Source organism: Ornithorhynchus anatinus, chromosome 11, assembly GCF_004115215.2.
Source record: "Ornithorhynchus anatinus isolate Pmale09 chromosome 11, mOrnAna1.pri.v4, whole genome shotgun sequence".
In the NCBI taxonomy this organism is placed as follows: Eukaryota; Metazoa; Chordata; class Mammalia; order Monotremata; family Ornithorhynchidae; genus Ornithorhynchus; species Ornithorhynchus anatinus.
Window position 1 is genome coordinate 30,671,329 of NC_041738.1, and position 16,433 is coordinate 30,687,761.

Below are 16,433 nucleotides of genomic sequence, written 5' to 3' on the forward strand. Positions count from 1 at the left end.
TCTGCAGATTTGGCATCAGCCAGCTAGCTAAAGAAGAGTCCAAGAATGCCAATTGTTTTTCCCCATCACATTTTCAATGAAAAACAGTAGGGTTCTGATCCTTTCAATGGAAATATGGAGCTGCGTATGTTTACATCCATCTCTATAGCAGCTTATTCTCTGGTTACTGAGTTGCTGGTGAGTATTTTCCACAGACAGAGATTGTATCAGAATTCCCGATGTCCATTCCCATTTCTCTTTCGTTGCTGCAGACACAGTTCATGGTTCTAATGTTCCTATTATACACTAAACCTCTAGGTGCCAGTGACCCTGGAGAATCCAGTACTCAGTGACAACTTTGAGGTCACTGTGAAAATCTTGGTTATCTTTCCCTCCCCTCACCAATCTTCTTGGACTGTGTTGAATTTCCTCCCAGATGATGGAGGTCAGGTGAGGGGTGGGGAGGATCTTTTCAATTGGCCCATTTAATTTGTGGTTTGGCAGAGCTAGGGCCTGGACTGTGTCTGTAAGCTTATATGTGTATTTCCAATGTCACCTTTCTGATGTACTGAATATGGCACCAGAAATAAACAACGGCATCCTTATTTTATTTATATAATTTCTTTTTAGGGAAAAGCTAAGGACATGGGACTAAGCTGGATTTATCTGGGTGTCTCATTTTCGGTGCTCTGCTATCAAGGTCTAAAAACCATTTTTTTCCAGAAAAACCTTTTGAAAAAAAAATCAACGTGTAAACAAAAATCTACATCCGTTTTAGAGCCCGCCTTATTGTATCTTCAAAGTCTTGTCATTTTCAGGCAATGAAATGTGATTGCAGGTGCTGTCCTCATCTTCCGGAGCTCCCTCATGGGGGTACACCACAAAACACAGTTTCTGGCCCCAGCATGTCATGGACTCTACAACAGGACAAGACCCCACCAATGGTTAATCCGATTGTTTGAAGGTACGCAGCATGTGCCTAATTACCACACAGTCTTAAGCAAATCCATGGAGATCATCTTAAAGGAGGGGACTTTCCTAGTGGGCAACGGTGTCTTACGGAAGGGGAGGGTGATTAAGCCTTCATTTCTTTTTCTCCCACTCCCTTCTGCATCACCCTGATTTGCTTTCTTTATTCACTCCCAGCCCCAAGACACTTATGGACATGTCCATAATTTGTTTTTATTAATGTCTGTCTCCCCATCTAGACTGTAAACTCATGTGGTCAAGGAATATGTCTACCATCTCTGACATAATTTACTCTCCCAAGTGCTTACTTAGTACAGTGCTCTGCACCCAGGAAGGACTCAAAAAAATATGATTGACTGGGGGAGGAGGAAAGGATGGGAATGCAGTTTTTGTGGGAGCTGCAGCATGCACCCTTATGTGGGGCCAGTTACAGTGCACACTGACACATAACCAGGGTTCCCTGAGGAGTCTGTTTGCCTTTTCAGCGGTGCTCATTGATCAAGAAACTAGCAAACACAAGCTGTGGTACTGGAGTGCCCTGGCCATTGGTGTTCTGGCCTCCAAGAGTCTGATTCTCATTTCTAAGAGAGGGAATCAGTTCTCTGGGGAGTCTTGAGGAGGCCTTGGAACAGGGAATGGCCCAACCTCATCTCCAGCCTCAGCTGGTAATCAGTGCCCAGATGGCAAACCATTTCCAGGGCCTTGGGGCAGACAGGCAGCCCTCTCCCTAGAGGTTGCTGCAGAAGTCCCAGCAGTTCAAGTTTTTGCTTTTCATTTTCTTGTTCCTATCCCAGAGTTCATGTTTGGGACCAAATACTTGAACCTCTACCTCTGGTAAAGTCCAGCTGGGGCAACCTCTAAATGAGTGGCTTTTTGGTTGTTCCCATTAAAATCCAGGCCCAGAGCGAAGAAACTCATTTTCATGCAAAATAGTCCCATCAAGCTGAGGGCAGAAATTGTGCCCACTTACTCTATTGTACTCTCCTAAGTGCTTAGCTCAGTGCTCTGCACAGAGTAAGTTTTACTCAATAAACCCCATCACTTGATTGATTCATCAAGCCCATTCATCACTGGGGCTTTCTCCCTAAGCTTAAATTAGGGGCAATGGCATGAGGAACAACATAAACAGATCCCAGCTTTTGAATTGTGGACTAGTCTGGAGAGCCCAACTGGCTGCTGGTTCCCCTCCAGCCCTACTTTGTATCAGTCATAATCCACCTTTTTCCTTACTGCTTCCCAAGCACACAGAGAGTTGGCTCACCTGTCAGCCTATTTACACACTTTGGTTTGTTTCTCCAATACACTCCCAGAAAGAACACAGGCACTCCAGTCAAGATGATGATGAGGCCAATGCCACAGACCACAGGCTCAGAGTATAAGCTGAAGATCAACAGAAAGGCCCAAAATACCAAGTAAGTGACTGGAACAAGGAGGTTCACCTAGAAAGAGAGAGAGAGAATATCAGAGGCCTATGGGTACAGGAAGTGGTCTCCTTAGGTCACCCTAGCACACTGCTCTGTCCACCCTCCATTCCTCTGGCCAACTCCAGGGAAGCTGCTTGTAAGGTCTTCTCCCCATCTAGACTGTATGCTCAGTGTGGGCAGAGAATATATCTTCCAACTCTGTTTATGTTGTACTCTCCCAAGTGCTTAGTACAGTGCTCTGCACATAGTAAGCACTCAATAAATATGATTGGTTGATTGGTCTTCCCACTTGGTTTTTACTGTTCCTTAAAGGAGGGTTGAGCAACAGCAATTTGACGAAGAAAGAAAAGGAGGCTTAGAGTGTTCACCTTGATGGGTCTGAAGAGTTTGGGTCTCTTCCATCGCAGCACAATTAACCCTATGATCGTCACTCCGTAGCAGAGGTAGTTAATGAATGAAAGGTAATTAATTAATGTGTACGTGTCACCGACAAGCATGATGATGGCAGTGGTCCCACACTGGAAGAGAAGTAGAAAACCATTTCTGCATAGTTAGGAAAAAAAACTATTTTGTCACCCAAGGCCTATAACTTTAGTCCCTGGGATTTCCCTGTCATGTTGAAGGTCATAGATAGGTGCCTGGGGCTCTGACTCCCCCTCTCAGCTATCCTGTCATGGCAGCAAAGCAGAAAGGGAGACATTGTTGAGAGTTAAAATGGAGGGAGGGCAAAATAGAGGAGCATGTACCTTTTTTAATGGTATTTGTTAAACGCTTACTATGTGCCAGGCACTGTACAAGTTAATCAGGTTGGTCCCGGTCCCTAACCCATAAAGGGCTTATGGTCCTAGTTCCTAGCTTAAAGATGGAATAACCAAGGCATAAAGAAGTTAAATGACTTACCCAAGGTCACCCAGCAGACAAGGGGTGGAGCCAGCATTAGAACTCAGGTCTTTGGACTTTCAGGTCCGTGCTATTTGCACTGTCACCTGGTTCATCGAAACTAGGTTATCAGTCATCCTCTGGGCTGCCTCCACTGCCACCCACAATGCTGCAGTTATGGGTTCCCCTCCACTGTTTCTTCTTTTGTCTGTTGGAGTGTAAGCTCCTTGTAGGGAGGGAATGGAATGTTTTCTTGTCTTGTACTCCCCCGCCTCTGAATCTATTGCTCTGCACCCCGTGGGTGCTCAGTAGATACTACTGCTCCTGCTCTACTATGCTTACTGTGTTCTCCTAAATGCCTAGTTTAGTGTTCTTCATAAAGCAGAGCTCAGAAAATGCTGCTGTTGCTTTGCTTTCTGCCTCAGCACTGACAGATTCTTGTCAGGAAGGAAAGGAACAGTGGATGTGCTGGTCAAAATAGAACCCCAGAGGGCTAGGGCTAGAGGCAGATCCTACAGGCTTTGGGCTGGCCCAGAAATGGAAAGTATGGCTGCCAGGTATTATCAGTATTCGGTGGTGCTCCTGTTGACCCCTCACAAAACCACTGTGTGTGTGTGTGTGTGTGTGTGTGTGTGCACATCCATTTGTGACTCAAGGCTTTCTTCTTACACACTGTGGGTGTTCAAGTCAATGTTTCAGGCTGAGAACACAGGCTCCCAAGGGCCGGGCCGAGGGTTTCCTTGTTGATCTCGATAACCAAGCATCTGATCTCAGGCTTGGCATGTGGCAGAGGCTGGTTGAGTGCTAAGACTGGGGCTGAGATTCTTGGAATCAAAAAGTAGGGGTGGACAGGATGTAAACGGTAGGCCAAGAAAGCATAAAAGCGAGGTGCAGAAGCAGTCCAGCTCCGGCTGCCAGGAGCCCTCGACTTTGACCCTTAGCTTAAGGTCAACCTTCTGTGTCCTTGGCAATGGTTGTCCAGTTCCTGACATGATAAAGGCTGACAAAAGCTAACTCAGAAGGGGGCAGGGGGTGCTGGCTGCTCTTGGTTTTTCAGGGTTATGTGACTTGATTGGGAAGTCACGTATTGGTAATTCAGAAGCCGATGTTCCAATTCTGGTTTTACCACTAAGTATTGGGGTGACTTTGGGGTCACGACTTCTCTGCGTCTCAATTTCCTTCTCAGAAAAATGGGGATCGTGAATGAGACTTCGTTAAAGTGCCCTTTGCAGGCTCAACAGAAGAAGAAGAGGTTCTACCTTAGTTCTGAGTTGGGAGTACAAAGATCGCTACTGGCATGTGGGTACAACAAGAACTGCCCTGCTTCTGGTGGGAGAGGTCTGCTCTGGGAATCAGCAGACTTGGATTCTAATCTCAGTTCTGCTAGCAGATGATTGATGGGGGTGAATACCGCACAGGCACTTTGCCACCTGCTCCAACTCCACCTGCCTACTTTCTTGTTGCATTTAATGCCCCTGCAGGAAACATGACCGGCAGAGATAAGAGAGTGGGCATGGCACCGTACAAACCACTAGCACTATAATCCATTCCTCTGAGCAGGTTCTTAGGCCTGAAGTTTCAGGACCAAGGATCATCCGTTGCTCCTGAAAGGGGGTTCCAGCATCACAACCACCACCAAAAAGATTGTAAGCTTGTGGGCAGGGAATATGTCTGTTTATTGTTACGGTGTACTCCCTCAAGCACTTAGTACAGTAAGTGCTCATTTAATATGATTGAATGAATGAATGGATGACTGCATGATGGTCAGACCCAGCGTCACGGAACTGGAATTGGAGCAGAACACTCCCAAATAAGCATTGTGGTTCCACCGGAGACTAGGGAGCTGCCGAAGAGGGCAGAGGAAGCATTTTAAAGATGTCCTCAAATCTGAATAAAAAACATAAAATGCCAAATCAATACAACCCTTTGAGTGTTTGGCCAAGGAGTCCAAGTTTTGAAAACTCCCACAGGGAGAAGCTGAAACAGCAACTTGAGAAGCTGGAGCACCCCTTCCCCATGGGAAGGTTTACCCAAGTTCCTGCTAGAGAAGCAGTATGGCTCAGTGGAAAGAGCCCGGGCTTGGGTGGGTGTCAGAGGTCATGGGTTTGAATCCCGGCTCTGCCACTTGTCAGCTTTCATTCATTCATTCATTCAATAGTACTTATTGAGCTCTTACTATGTGCAGAGCACATAAGCGCTTGGAATGAACAAGTTGGCAACAGATAGAGACAGTCCCTGCCATTTGACGGGCTTACAGTCTAATGGGGGGAGACAGACAGACAAGAACAATGGCAATAAATAGAGTCGAGGGGAAGAACATCTTCTAAAAACAATGGCAACTAAATAGAATCAAGGCGATGTACATTTCATTAACAAAATAAATAGGGTAATGTAAATATATACAGTTGAGCAGATGAGTACAGTGCTGAGGGGATGGGAAGGGAGAGGGGGAGGAGCAGAGGGAGATGGGGGGAAAAGAGAGTTAAGCTGTGGAGAGGTGAAGGGGGGGGCGGTAGAGGGAGTAGAGGGAGAAGGGGAGCTCAGTCTGGGAAGGCCTCTTGGAGGAGGTGAGTTTTAAGTAGGGTTTTGAAGAGGGGAAGAGAATTAGCCTGGCGGAGGTGAGGAGGGAGGCGAGGAGGGAGGGCATTCCAGGACCGCGGGAGGACGTGGCCCATGGGTCGACGGCGGGATAGGCGAGACCGAGGGACGGAGAGGAGGTGGGCGGCAGAGGAGCGGAGCGTGTGAGGTGGGCAGTAGAAAGAAAGAAGAGAGGAGAGGTAGGAAGGGGCAAGGTGATGTAGAGCCTTGAAGCCTAGAGTGAGGAGTTTTTGTTTGGAGTGGAGGTTGATAGGCAGATAGGCAGATAGGCAACCACTGAAGATGTTTAAGAAGGGGAGTGACATGCCCAGAGCGTTTCTGCAGGAAGATGAGCCGGGCAGCAGAGTGAAGAATAGACTGGAGCGGAGCGAGAGAGGAGGAAGGGAGATCAGAGAGAAAGCTGGCACAGTAGTCTAGCCGGGTTATAACAAGAGCCTGTAGCAGTAAGGAGCCGTTTGGGTGGAGAGGAAAGGGCGGATCTTGGCGATATTGTAAAGGTGAAACCAGCAGGTCTTGGTAACGGATAGGATGTGGGGGGTGAACTGTGTGACTGTGGGCAAGTTACTTCACTTCTCTGTGCCTCAGTTACCTCATCTGTAAAATGGGGACTAAGACTGTGACTGTGGGACAACCTGATTCCCCTGTATCTCCCCCGCGCTTAGAACAGTGCTCTGCACATAGTAAGCGCTTAACAAATACCATTATTATTATTATTATTGTTATTAGTCTGGGCTCATACTCATTAGGCACAAAGGACCCTATGAAACCTGAGCATGACAAAGTTGTTCTCATTAAAGAGAGACTGTTGGAGAGGATTCATTCATTCAATAGTATTTATTGAGCGTTTACTATGTGCAGAGCCCTGTACTAAGATCTTGGAAGAGGATGAGCATTCGCTTGCTTCTAATGGCTTAAAAGCAGCAAGGCCTAATGGAAAGAGCATGGGCCTGGGACTCCAAACGACCTAGTTTCTAATCCTGGCTCTGTGACTTGTCTATTGGGTGACTTTGGGAGAGTCACTTAACTTCTCTGTGCTTCAGTTGCCTCACCTGTAAAATGCGTATTTTAAGCCTGTGAGCCCCATGTGGGATAGGGACTGTGTCCAATCTGATTAACTTGCATCTACCACAGTGGTTGGCACATAGTAGGCACTTGAGCATTTATTATAATTATTATTATTATTCCAGTGGACTGGATTGCCAGAACTCAGAGTTCTCTGAAAGTTGTGCCCCACCTGCTGTCTGGAGAGCAGAGTTGGGGTTGCCGTTCTGATGTCGAAGACAGTAGTAGTGGGATAGGTGATTTGTACATACCATCCTGGAGAAATTCTTTGTTTTTTCTTATACTTTCCTCCCAAAGACTTGCTCTGCCCCGACCTGCATCACGAGTCCTTTCAGACCCTCGCCGGCCTCGGCAGTGGCGGAAAGATGATGGAAATTTCCAGGCTTCAGCTTCCTCTTGGGACTTTTTGTTTTTTGGTGAACAGTGCTGCTGAATGCCAACCAAGCAATTCACTTCTCTAGCTCCTGCTGTGACCACCCTCTGCTAATGTTAGAAAACTGGTTTGAATGGGGGCTGACTCACCTTTAAGCAAAAACTGTGGGATATCCAGGATTGGGTGTCTGTGAATTGAACTGTTTATTATCTCTTTGCTATTTCATACTTCTCCAAAAAATTTGTGGAAAGTGAAGATTACCCACAGAATTCAGGTATTGAAGAGTGTAGTTTGTTTTCCGGGCCTCTATGGACCCTCTCTGTGCACAGATCTCAGGGTTTTGGATCAGCCTGCTTCTCTGCTGCTCCATTGCCACTTGTGAGGCTATAAGTCACTTAGAAATATGTCTCATTTATTCATTTATTCATTCAATGATATTTACTGAGCTCTTACTGTGTGCAGAGCACTGTACTAAGTGCTTGGGAGAGTACTGACCCACTCAGCTAGTGGAGGGATAGTCCAAAGTCCCTCTCCAGCTTGAGGTGTGGGTGTCAAAGAGCCTTTTAGGCTGGAGAAAAGACCATCTCAAACTTCTCCCCTGGCTCATCCCTTGAGTTCCTGTGCTTTAGTGAGCTGCAGTTATGATGGTTTTGCTGCTGCCAAGCTGCCTAGGTCATGGCATAAAATTACATCTCTGAAAGGCTTTCCAAACACCTGGGTGACAGGATCTGGAGCTGTTTGATCTTCAGGGCAACCCCTCCAAGGAGCAGAGAGGTTGCTTTGCCCAGGAATAGTGTCAGCAAGGGAAGTTGGCCGTGGTTGCCTGTTGCTGGCCAATGACCAACCTCTACCCTGAGAAAAAATGGCCCTGGCACCAGATGCAATGATAAGATTCTATACGGGGCTCTCAGATTGTACCTTCTGACCTCCCCTATGTCAGAGAAGTTCCCAGAGAGCAGGAGCCATGTGCTTTATTAATGCACAGTGCAGCTCTGTGGACAGGTCCATGCCAAATGGGTCTGACCCCTTTGGGAGCTGCTTTAACGCTTGCCGTATTATACTCTCCTAAATGCTTAGTATAGTGTTTTGCACAAAGTAAGCACTCAAGAAATATGATTGAATGAATGAACCCTTGTAGTACTATCTGGTATGCTACTTCTTGCTCGAGCATCACTGACCTGCCCAAGGAGAAAAGTAATAATAATAATAATAATAATGTTGGTATTTGTTAAGCGCTTACTATGTGGCGAGCACTGTTCTAAGCGCTGGGGTAGACATAGGGGAATCAGGTTGTCCCACGTGGGGCTCACAGTCTTAATCCCCATTTTACAGATGAGGGAACTGAGGCACAGAGAAGTTAAGTGACTTGCCCACAGTCACACAGCCGACAAGTGGCAGAGCTGGGATTCGAACTCATGAGCCCTGACTCCAAAGCCCGTGCTCTTTCCACTGAGCCAATACTGTTATTTTCAGTTTTCCTTCTGCTTGGGGATCATGGTTTAGAAGAAAGAGAATGGGAAGGAGTTTGCTGGGTGACTTTAATGTGGAAAGATATGTGTGTTCTCTTAGAGACAGAGAGCAGCAGGGGAAGGGATGAGTTCATTAAGTCATATTTATTGAGCATTTACTGTGTGCAGAGCACTGTACTAAGTGCTTGGGAGAATACAATATAACAATAAACAAACACATTCCAAAGTGGAGATGAACACACGGTGAAGGGACAAAAGGCAGTTAGGCTGACCAGATGGAGAATACTTAGAGATAAAGATTTGAGAACTACCTGCAAAACAGTTCTCAAGGGAATCTTCATCCTCCCTGTCCTGTTTGGGAGAAAAGGAGGCTATGCTAGAGTGGCAGTTGGCTTAAGGAACAGCTCTTTGTGCATGCTGTTTTTCATTAGAAGGTGAATTAATTAGGTTTGTCTAAAGGTGAAGCTAATTTTCTTTGCAGCCGTTGGCTGTGTTAGCTTTCTATTCCTATTCATTAGGAAATTAATATTTCATCACCACCTTGGATGCTTCCCTGCTGGGCTAGTGGAAGGAAGTGTGAGGCCCCATGCCAAACTCAATGGCTCGCCTCTGGGGAGTCACTGGGCTTTAATTCCTCTAAATGCCTTTCAACAAAAGCCAAAAGTGGTTGCCTGATTGGCCAAGGGAGGATGGAGTCCACTGATTTTTGAAAGAATTCTTAAAAAACCCATGGCCCTGGCCACCAATTCCGTGCTCTCTGGGGTTTTTCCTCTGTGCAACTGCACAGATTCATTCAATTGTATTTACTGAGAGCTTACTGTCTGCAGAGCACTGTACATGGTGCTTGGGAGAGTCCAATACAACAATAAACAGATACATTCCCTGCCCACAATGAGCTTACAGTCTAGGGGACCAATTAATGCAAAAACTACATCATTCCCTCCAGGGGCAGCATCCCTCTTTTGGCTCATTAGTGTTTATAGGCCTCATCTCCACCAGCAGCAAAACAAAGTAAGGAATTGAAGCAATTGGAGAATAGCAATTAGGGCCCTTTTTACCTGATTACTGCCTCAACCTACTGCTTCGGTCTGTCAGCAGAACTCGGTCCCGGGGCAAACCCCATAAGAGATGGGGACCACATCTGATCTGTTTATATTGTACCTTCTCCTGTGCTTAGCATGATGCTTGGCTCATAGTGAGCACTGTACACATGACACAGTTATCATCCACAGTCTTTCCACACAGTAAGTGCTCAATAAATACAAATGAAGAGTCTGGCCACAGAATACCCCCTGCATGGAGAGACATGGGATGTGAGTTCAAGTCAGGGTCAGGGTCTTTGGGCAACTAGGGGAATGGCAGGTGTAAACACACTTACACAGACGAGGAGAGCGGGGATCGGGGTGCACTGCTTGACGTGGATCATGGCGAGCAGACTGGGCAAATGGCCTTCCCGGGCTCCTGAGAAACATAACCTGTAAAGCAGTAGATGCATGTGGAGGTCAAAGTGAGGAGCTGCCCCACCGGTGCCTGCCTTTCACTCCAGCCCTGTGGTCTCATTGCATCCTTAGCAGGGTCAGACAGCTGTGGTGCAGGGTTCCTCGGCTTGGAGACTGCTCTGGTCAGTTGTCCCTGGTCCTGGTGGAGACTAGTCAGATCTAGTTTTTCCCCTGGGCTTTGAGGGCAATAAGTTTAAAACCATCTGGTTCACCCTTGTAGCCAGAATGACCTGGCCAGAATAAAACCCTGTCCAGGAGAACACCTGGTACAGATTAGCTCTGACTTGGGCCCAGGGGCTTTGGGTGGAACCTCACTGTTTTCTTCTTTCCTTCCTCAGGAAAAAAAAACTAGCCACCCAAGTAATGGTCAGTCACTCTTTCCAACTACAGTTCTCTCAATGGTGAGAAGATAGTTTTCTTCTCTTTCCTGGATAGCTAAAGACGAATCATTCTTGCCCCAAACCCATCCCTCTACCGGGCAAAAAATCTGAACATTTTCTTTCCTTGGCTAAATTCAGCCCTGTGAAGACCTATTTTCCTGAAAGTTGCTCTGATGTCCATACTAACCCTGGCAACCAGGATGTTCTCCTTTTCTTTGCCACCATCCTTCCTGTTGCAGTGTCAACCTATTTTTTTTTCAATTTGTCATCGGTGGAGATGGCAAACTTTCTCTGGAATAACTCATCATTACGTCAACTTTATCTTTAAGCTATCCCAACTCTCCTCACCTATCCTCCCATGGCAATTTTAAACCCAGGCCACCATTTTGGCCTTCACCGGGGTCCTCGTCCTATCTCCCCTTCAGGGGTGGAGCCCCCACCCAGACCCAACAAATCAAACGACTTTGACCAAAAGCACTCTCTGGCTGACCTTGATGAGGTAAAAAGGTAACCATTTATTCCTCCAAATGTAGACAGGGCCACAGAGACAGGCATGATCCAGGAGAAGTAGCCCAGTAACTTTTCACCAAATGTCTAAAACAAACGGAAGGCAGAGAAACTAAAAAAATACTGCACGGCCCAGAGCGGTAACGAAAGTATGTTTTAGATCTGCGGGGATGGGAGGGAGGGATGTACTTACTACGGCCACAGCATTGGAGGACAAGAGCTCTTGAGGAGACATGGCAGTGAAGTATGCTATGTTGGTGAATGTGTACACAAATGTCACCAGTGGAATGGATATGAATATGGCACGAGGTAGGTTCCTAATAAGAAAATGATGAGGATCGGTCAGCATTGACATCCACAGGTTGCAAATGCAAGAAATTGACTGCCGTTCTGACATGAGGGGTGAGGGGATAAGTAAATGGGCAGAGACACCCAGGTGTGAGAAGGGAGCTGGGGGCAGACTGGCTGTGAAACTGCTTAGGACTGAAAGTTCCTTGTGGGCAGGGATTGTGACTACTGGCACTTCTGTATTGTACTATCCCAAACTGTACAGTGCTTTGCACCCCGTAAGTGTTCAATAAATGATTAGCTTGGACATCTGGTAAGCCACGGTCATAGGGGGCTAGGAGAGAACCTAGATCACTGGCAAGTTCATCCCAAACCTCATTTTGGCCCCCAACCCCAGATTCTTCCACCTTATCCTCCAAACCTTTCTCTGGGGCTGCTAACCTCAAGGTCAGTTTGGAGTTTGGAGAGTCCCCCAAGGAAGTGACAAAATGAGTTATATGGAGCGAAAGGGCCTAGACCAGACGCCTGTCAGGTCTGCATGGGTCCTCATGTGTCTCATCTGACTTCTCAGCAAAGCCCGGTGGAGGCTTGATGTGTTCAGGCAGGCCTGGGCCCACCTGGTAATCATTGAAATGAATGACTTTTGGCAAAAGGAGAGAGGATATTTGAGAGATAGTTAAGGTGATTTTCACTTATTGAACACTAAAGAGCCTATAATAATATGTGAAACAACATGCAAAGTAACAAAATTAATGGAGGCACCAGCTCAGGCATAATTATAGCATTGGGCTCTGGGGAGTTCTATCAGGAAATCTTTTCTATTTAAGGGGCAGAGACAAAAATGATTCCCACCTCTAGGCAGAATGTCACTCTTTGGCCTTAAAGATTTTACTCAGCACAGCTGCTGCCAAAGTTACCTCAGTTTTCTATATAGAATATGGCATTTGGTAAACCCAGTGGTTTGGTTAGCTTGTTAGGCAGGATTCTGGGAAGGACTCTGGGACATTTTCCTCTCAGAGAATAAAGTATCTGGGATTTTGTGTGATTGGCAGGAAGTCTGTAAAGATGGGAGATATTTTGGTTTCTTCCACTTGTCCTTGAGGCTGTCCTATTATAAGTGATTTCCAGTGAAGTGTCAATGGCGGACAGCATCCCCAAAGAGAGATCTGTTAAGGCTAGTTTAGAGGAGCTCTTTATTGGTCAAAGCCATCTTTTGTCATTAAAGTTGTAATGACACAGATGTAGCGGCATGGTTCAGATTAACTTCATTAATTGATTGGCAACATATCCATCCATCTAATGAGCCAATGGGAAAGGTTGCAGTGGAAGCCAGTTTGATTAGCAATCAGATCTCATGTGGCCTTTTCACCCAGGATAATAGTGACATGATGCTAAACCAGAAACCCACATCAGACTAGAAACCCCTTGAGGGGAGCGGTTAGAAGCAATTCCTTGTACTATGCTCATCCCAGTACAAGGTTGAATGATTTGACCCAGTTCCGCCAGGGAGTGATGTGGGATGAGGAGGGGAAGTACCATGATTGTTAAGTATGCCCATTTTTCTGAAGCAGTGGTTATCTTTAGAGTAACCAGTATTCATATCTTGACAAGTGGAGTTTTAGTAAGCGAGCAGAACTGGCATTTCAGCTGGAGGAGGAAGAGTCATTTCTGGACAGTGGCTCCAACTCTACTTCAGATTCAGCTTAGCTCAGCAGGTCTTGGGAAATAACCATTTTGTGCAAGAGAAATTCCCTGCCCAGGGGAGTTCCTCTGTGTGACAGTGCCAGCTTCCAGACTCTCTCTACTAACTCCAGGGGCCCTCTTGGCCCACTCATTTGCCTTGTTGACTCTGCACTGTGCCTTTCCCCTTCTGCCTCCTTAAATGTCCCACTCCTCAGTCTTTGGCCCTAGAGAGCCAAGCATGGGAAGGGGTAGGGGTGGGGGTCCCCCATTGCCATGGTGACCAGAAACTTGCCTGCGGGGATCTACTATTTCTTCAGTGACGTAGTTCAGGAAGTTCCACCCACTGAAAGCGAACGACCCTTGGAGAAAAGCTAATGCTAAGTGCCCCACCGTGGGGGTCATCCAGAAATTGAAGGCGTTACTTGGTCTCAATTCTTCATAGTGTCCTACAGGGAAAACAGAAACAAGAAGTTGAGAGGCAGATGGGTCATGTGTTTCACAACAATGCTTTATTCAGGTACTAGGGCAGCTCAGAGGAGCTGGATTGAGGAAAAAAGTGGTGACTTCTATGTCTCTTCTTGGATCTACTGGATCTTGAGTTTACATTCTTGGGAAACAGCTTGGCTGACCTGGGTGGTGGAGAGCTGGAAAGTAGACCAGTGCGAGGCACTTAAATCTCCAGTGCGGCAGCGCCCCCAACCCTGCTAAATTTATTATGTCCCCCAAGACTGGCTCTCTGGGTCCTGCTCCATTCTTCATGACAGCTAGGTGCTGGCAAGCACTGGGATCCTCAGACTTGGTTTCCCCTCAAGATAACAGGGGTAGAGGGAGCTCCCCATCAGGAGCTGGGAGGGTGAGCGATGAGGACTATGCACTTGCTACACTCCTCCTCCAGCTGCCCACATTCCCAGTGAGGACTTGCTAGTGAAGACATGGGGCTAGAAGTCCTTAGGAATTAGCCCCCAACATTGAATCCAGTCTCTCTCTCTCTCCTAGTCCATCATTCCCCTCAGGACTCAATCCCTGACTGTTTGCTTGGGCTTCAAGGACATAGCCCCAGATCTTTCCTAACTATGGTGGCCTTGATCTGGCATCACAATGCTCTCTCCTGGAACTTCCTGGGAATAAGATACCATTCTCTGAGGATAGACATCTCCCAGAGAAAACAGCGGGGCCTAGAGGAATTCTAACCCCAGCTCTGCTATTGGCCTGCTGGGTGATTTGGGCCAATCACTTAACTTCTCCGGGTCTCAGCTTCCTCGTCTGATAAAAGGGGAGTAATCAGTCAAATATATTTACTGAGCACTTACTGAGGACAGAGCACTGCACTAAACAGTGGGAGAGAACACTACAACAATATAACAGACATTCCCTGCCCACAATGAGGATAGCAACTCTCTCTGATCTGCTTATTTTGTATCTTCCCCAGCAGTTACCACTGTACATTTAATAAATGCCTTAGTATTAGCATTTAACAAATACTGCATGTATTATTTTATTATTTTCACCTGCCTTGTTAGGGTATCATAGTCTGTCTTTTCTGAATCGTGACCTAGGTAGGCAAGCAAACAGCCTGGGGTTATACATGAGTTAGGGATAGATAACCTCTGAGAAACATTTCAATATAAATTTGAAGACCTAAGCAACATACAAGTGATAAACCATCTTAGAAATCTGCTGAACAAGAGCAGTGTTTCTCTTGCCTGTCCCCCATTGAAAACAAGCAGGCATTGAAAATGACATGACAATTAATCCTGGTGTTATAGTGTGATTGCCAAGGTAGAGAGCTGTTTTCTTTAAGGATGCCGGGTCCCCTGCCAGGTTTATGGGAAAACTCCACCATCCAATCCCTTTCAGGGGAGAGGTCCCTTGTTCTCCTGCTCTTTGAGCTCTTCTGAGAGCATTGATGAGCAGCAAGGACCACAGATTGGTGCATGTTTGTCACTGGGCAGGGAATGCCTTCAGTTATATTGTACCCTCCCAATTCATTCATTCATTCGTATATATTAAGTGCTTCCTGTGGGCAGAGTATTGTACTAAGTGCTTGGGAGAGTAAAATATAACGATTAGCAGACACATTCCCTGCCCACAATGAGCTTACAGCCTAGAGTGGGAGGCAGACTCTAATATAAATAAATTTCAGCTATGTACATAACTGCTGTGGGGTTGGGAGGGGGAATTAAGAACACCCACAACGAGGATGGGATTTGAACCCTTGCTTGCAGAGCACAGTGGATTAGCAGTCCATATTCTTAACCACTTGGCCACCTCATCCCAAGCATTTAGTACAGTGCTCTGCAGACAGTAAGTGCTCAATAAATACAAAGGATTGGCTGACTTCAAACAGATCCAGCTTGCCCGCCATGAATGAGACTTCCTGCTGAAGCCACCTGCACTTGGGCAGGACTTGACCTGAATTTGTGCCGATGGATGTGGGCACCGGTAGATAAAAATTCTACCGAGCTTCTGGTTTGTAGTAGCTCCCAGCCTCCTTCTTCAAGTGCCCTCTTTGACAGTCTCAGGGCCTGAGAAACAACATTAAGTTCTTCATTCAATAGTATTTATTGAGCACTTACTATGTGCAGAGCACTGTACTAAGCGCTTGGAATGAACAAGTCGGCAACAGATAGAGACAGTCCCTGCTGTTTGACGGGCTTACAGTCTAATCGGGGGAGACGGACAGACAAGAACAATGGCAATAAATAGAGTCAAGGGGAAGAACATCTCGTAAAAACAAAAACAAGTTCTGGTTTAGGAGGCTGAACAAAATGGGGCTGTGCACATTCCCGAGAGCTGGGATGTTACATACTCAGCAACTGAAGCACTTCGGTACATTACGACAAATATCCTATTATTTAAGGGCTAATTCTTCTTTCTCCTCTCTGTAAATTATTTCAGTATCTGTCTCCCTGACTAGACTCTAAGCTCTTTTAGAGCTGGGATCATGCCTAGTAAAAGGTTCTGCACAGAAGAGGTGCTCAATAAATCCTTGGATCTTTTTTCACTGATTAATTCTGAGCAACAACCTTCCCTTGGTGAAAATGATCCCATCTGTCTCTGCCCAACTTCCTGCCCAAGGGGTCTGTCACTTTACCTCTGGGGGTGGAGCAGAGGGCAGGAGCCGGGAGATTGGAGCCATTTCCCGGTGGTGTTTCCTTCTGCAAATGGGGAGGGGAAAAGTGGAAGGACTTTTCCCTCAGTCACAACCAGATACTCCCAAAATGCCCATGATCCCAGCCTGATGTTCAGTCTAGTCACTAAGCCAGCAGGAAACCAAGGGCCATGCAGCGGGATACCAGTGTTTCTGACTCTTCCCCAAGGGC

At 46.6% G+C, this 16,433-nt stretch overlaps 1 protein-coding gene and 1 long non-coding RNA gene across 2 annotated transcripts in view; both read right to left on the reverse strand.

The window, feature by feature from the left end:
- Positions 1-566: 566 nt before the first annotated feature.
- Positions 567-16,433, reverse strand: part of SLC7A10 (solute carrier family 7 member 10) — a 94,851-nt gene continuing 78,984 nt past the window's right edge. The window contains exons 5-11 of the mRNA XM_029074589.2: positions 13,403-13,556; positions 11,333-11,456; positions 11,123-11,226; positions 10,132-10,228; positions 2,741-2,890; positions 2,210-2,387; positions 567-896 (exon numbers count right to left, since the gene is read on the reverse strand). Coding sequence (XP_028930422.1) covers positions 766-896; positions 2,210-2,387; positions 2,741-2,890; positions 10,132-10,228; positions 11,123-11,226; positions 11,333-11,456; positions 13,403-13,556 — 938 coding nt within the window. The 3' untranslated portion in view covers positions 567-765. The remainder of the gene's footprint in view (positions 897-2,209; positions 2,388-2,740; positions 2,891-10,131; positions 10,229-11,122; positions 11,227-11,332; positions 11,457-13,402; positions 13,557-16,433) is intronic.
- Positions 13,601-16,254, reverse strand: LOC120638706. Its single transcript, XR_005660591.1, has 2 exons — positions 16,205-16,254; positions 13,601-13,754 (listed from the first exon to the last, which is right to left on the reverse strand). It is a non-coding gene; the product is annotated as an uncharacterized LOC120638706 (long non-coding RNA).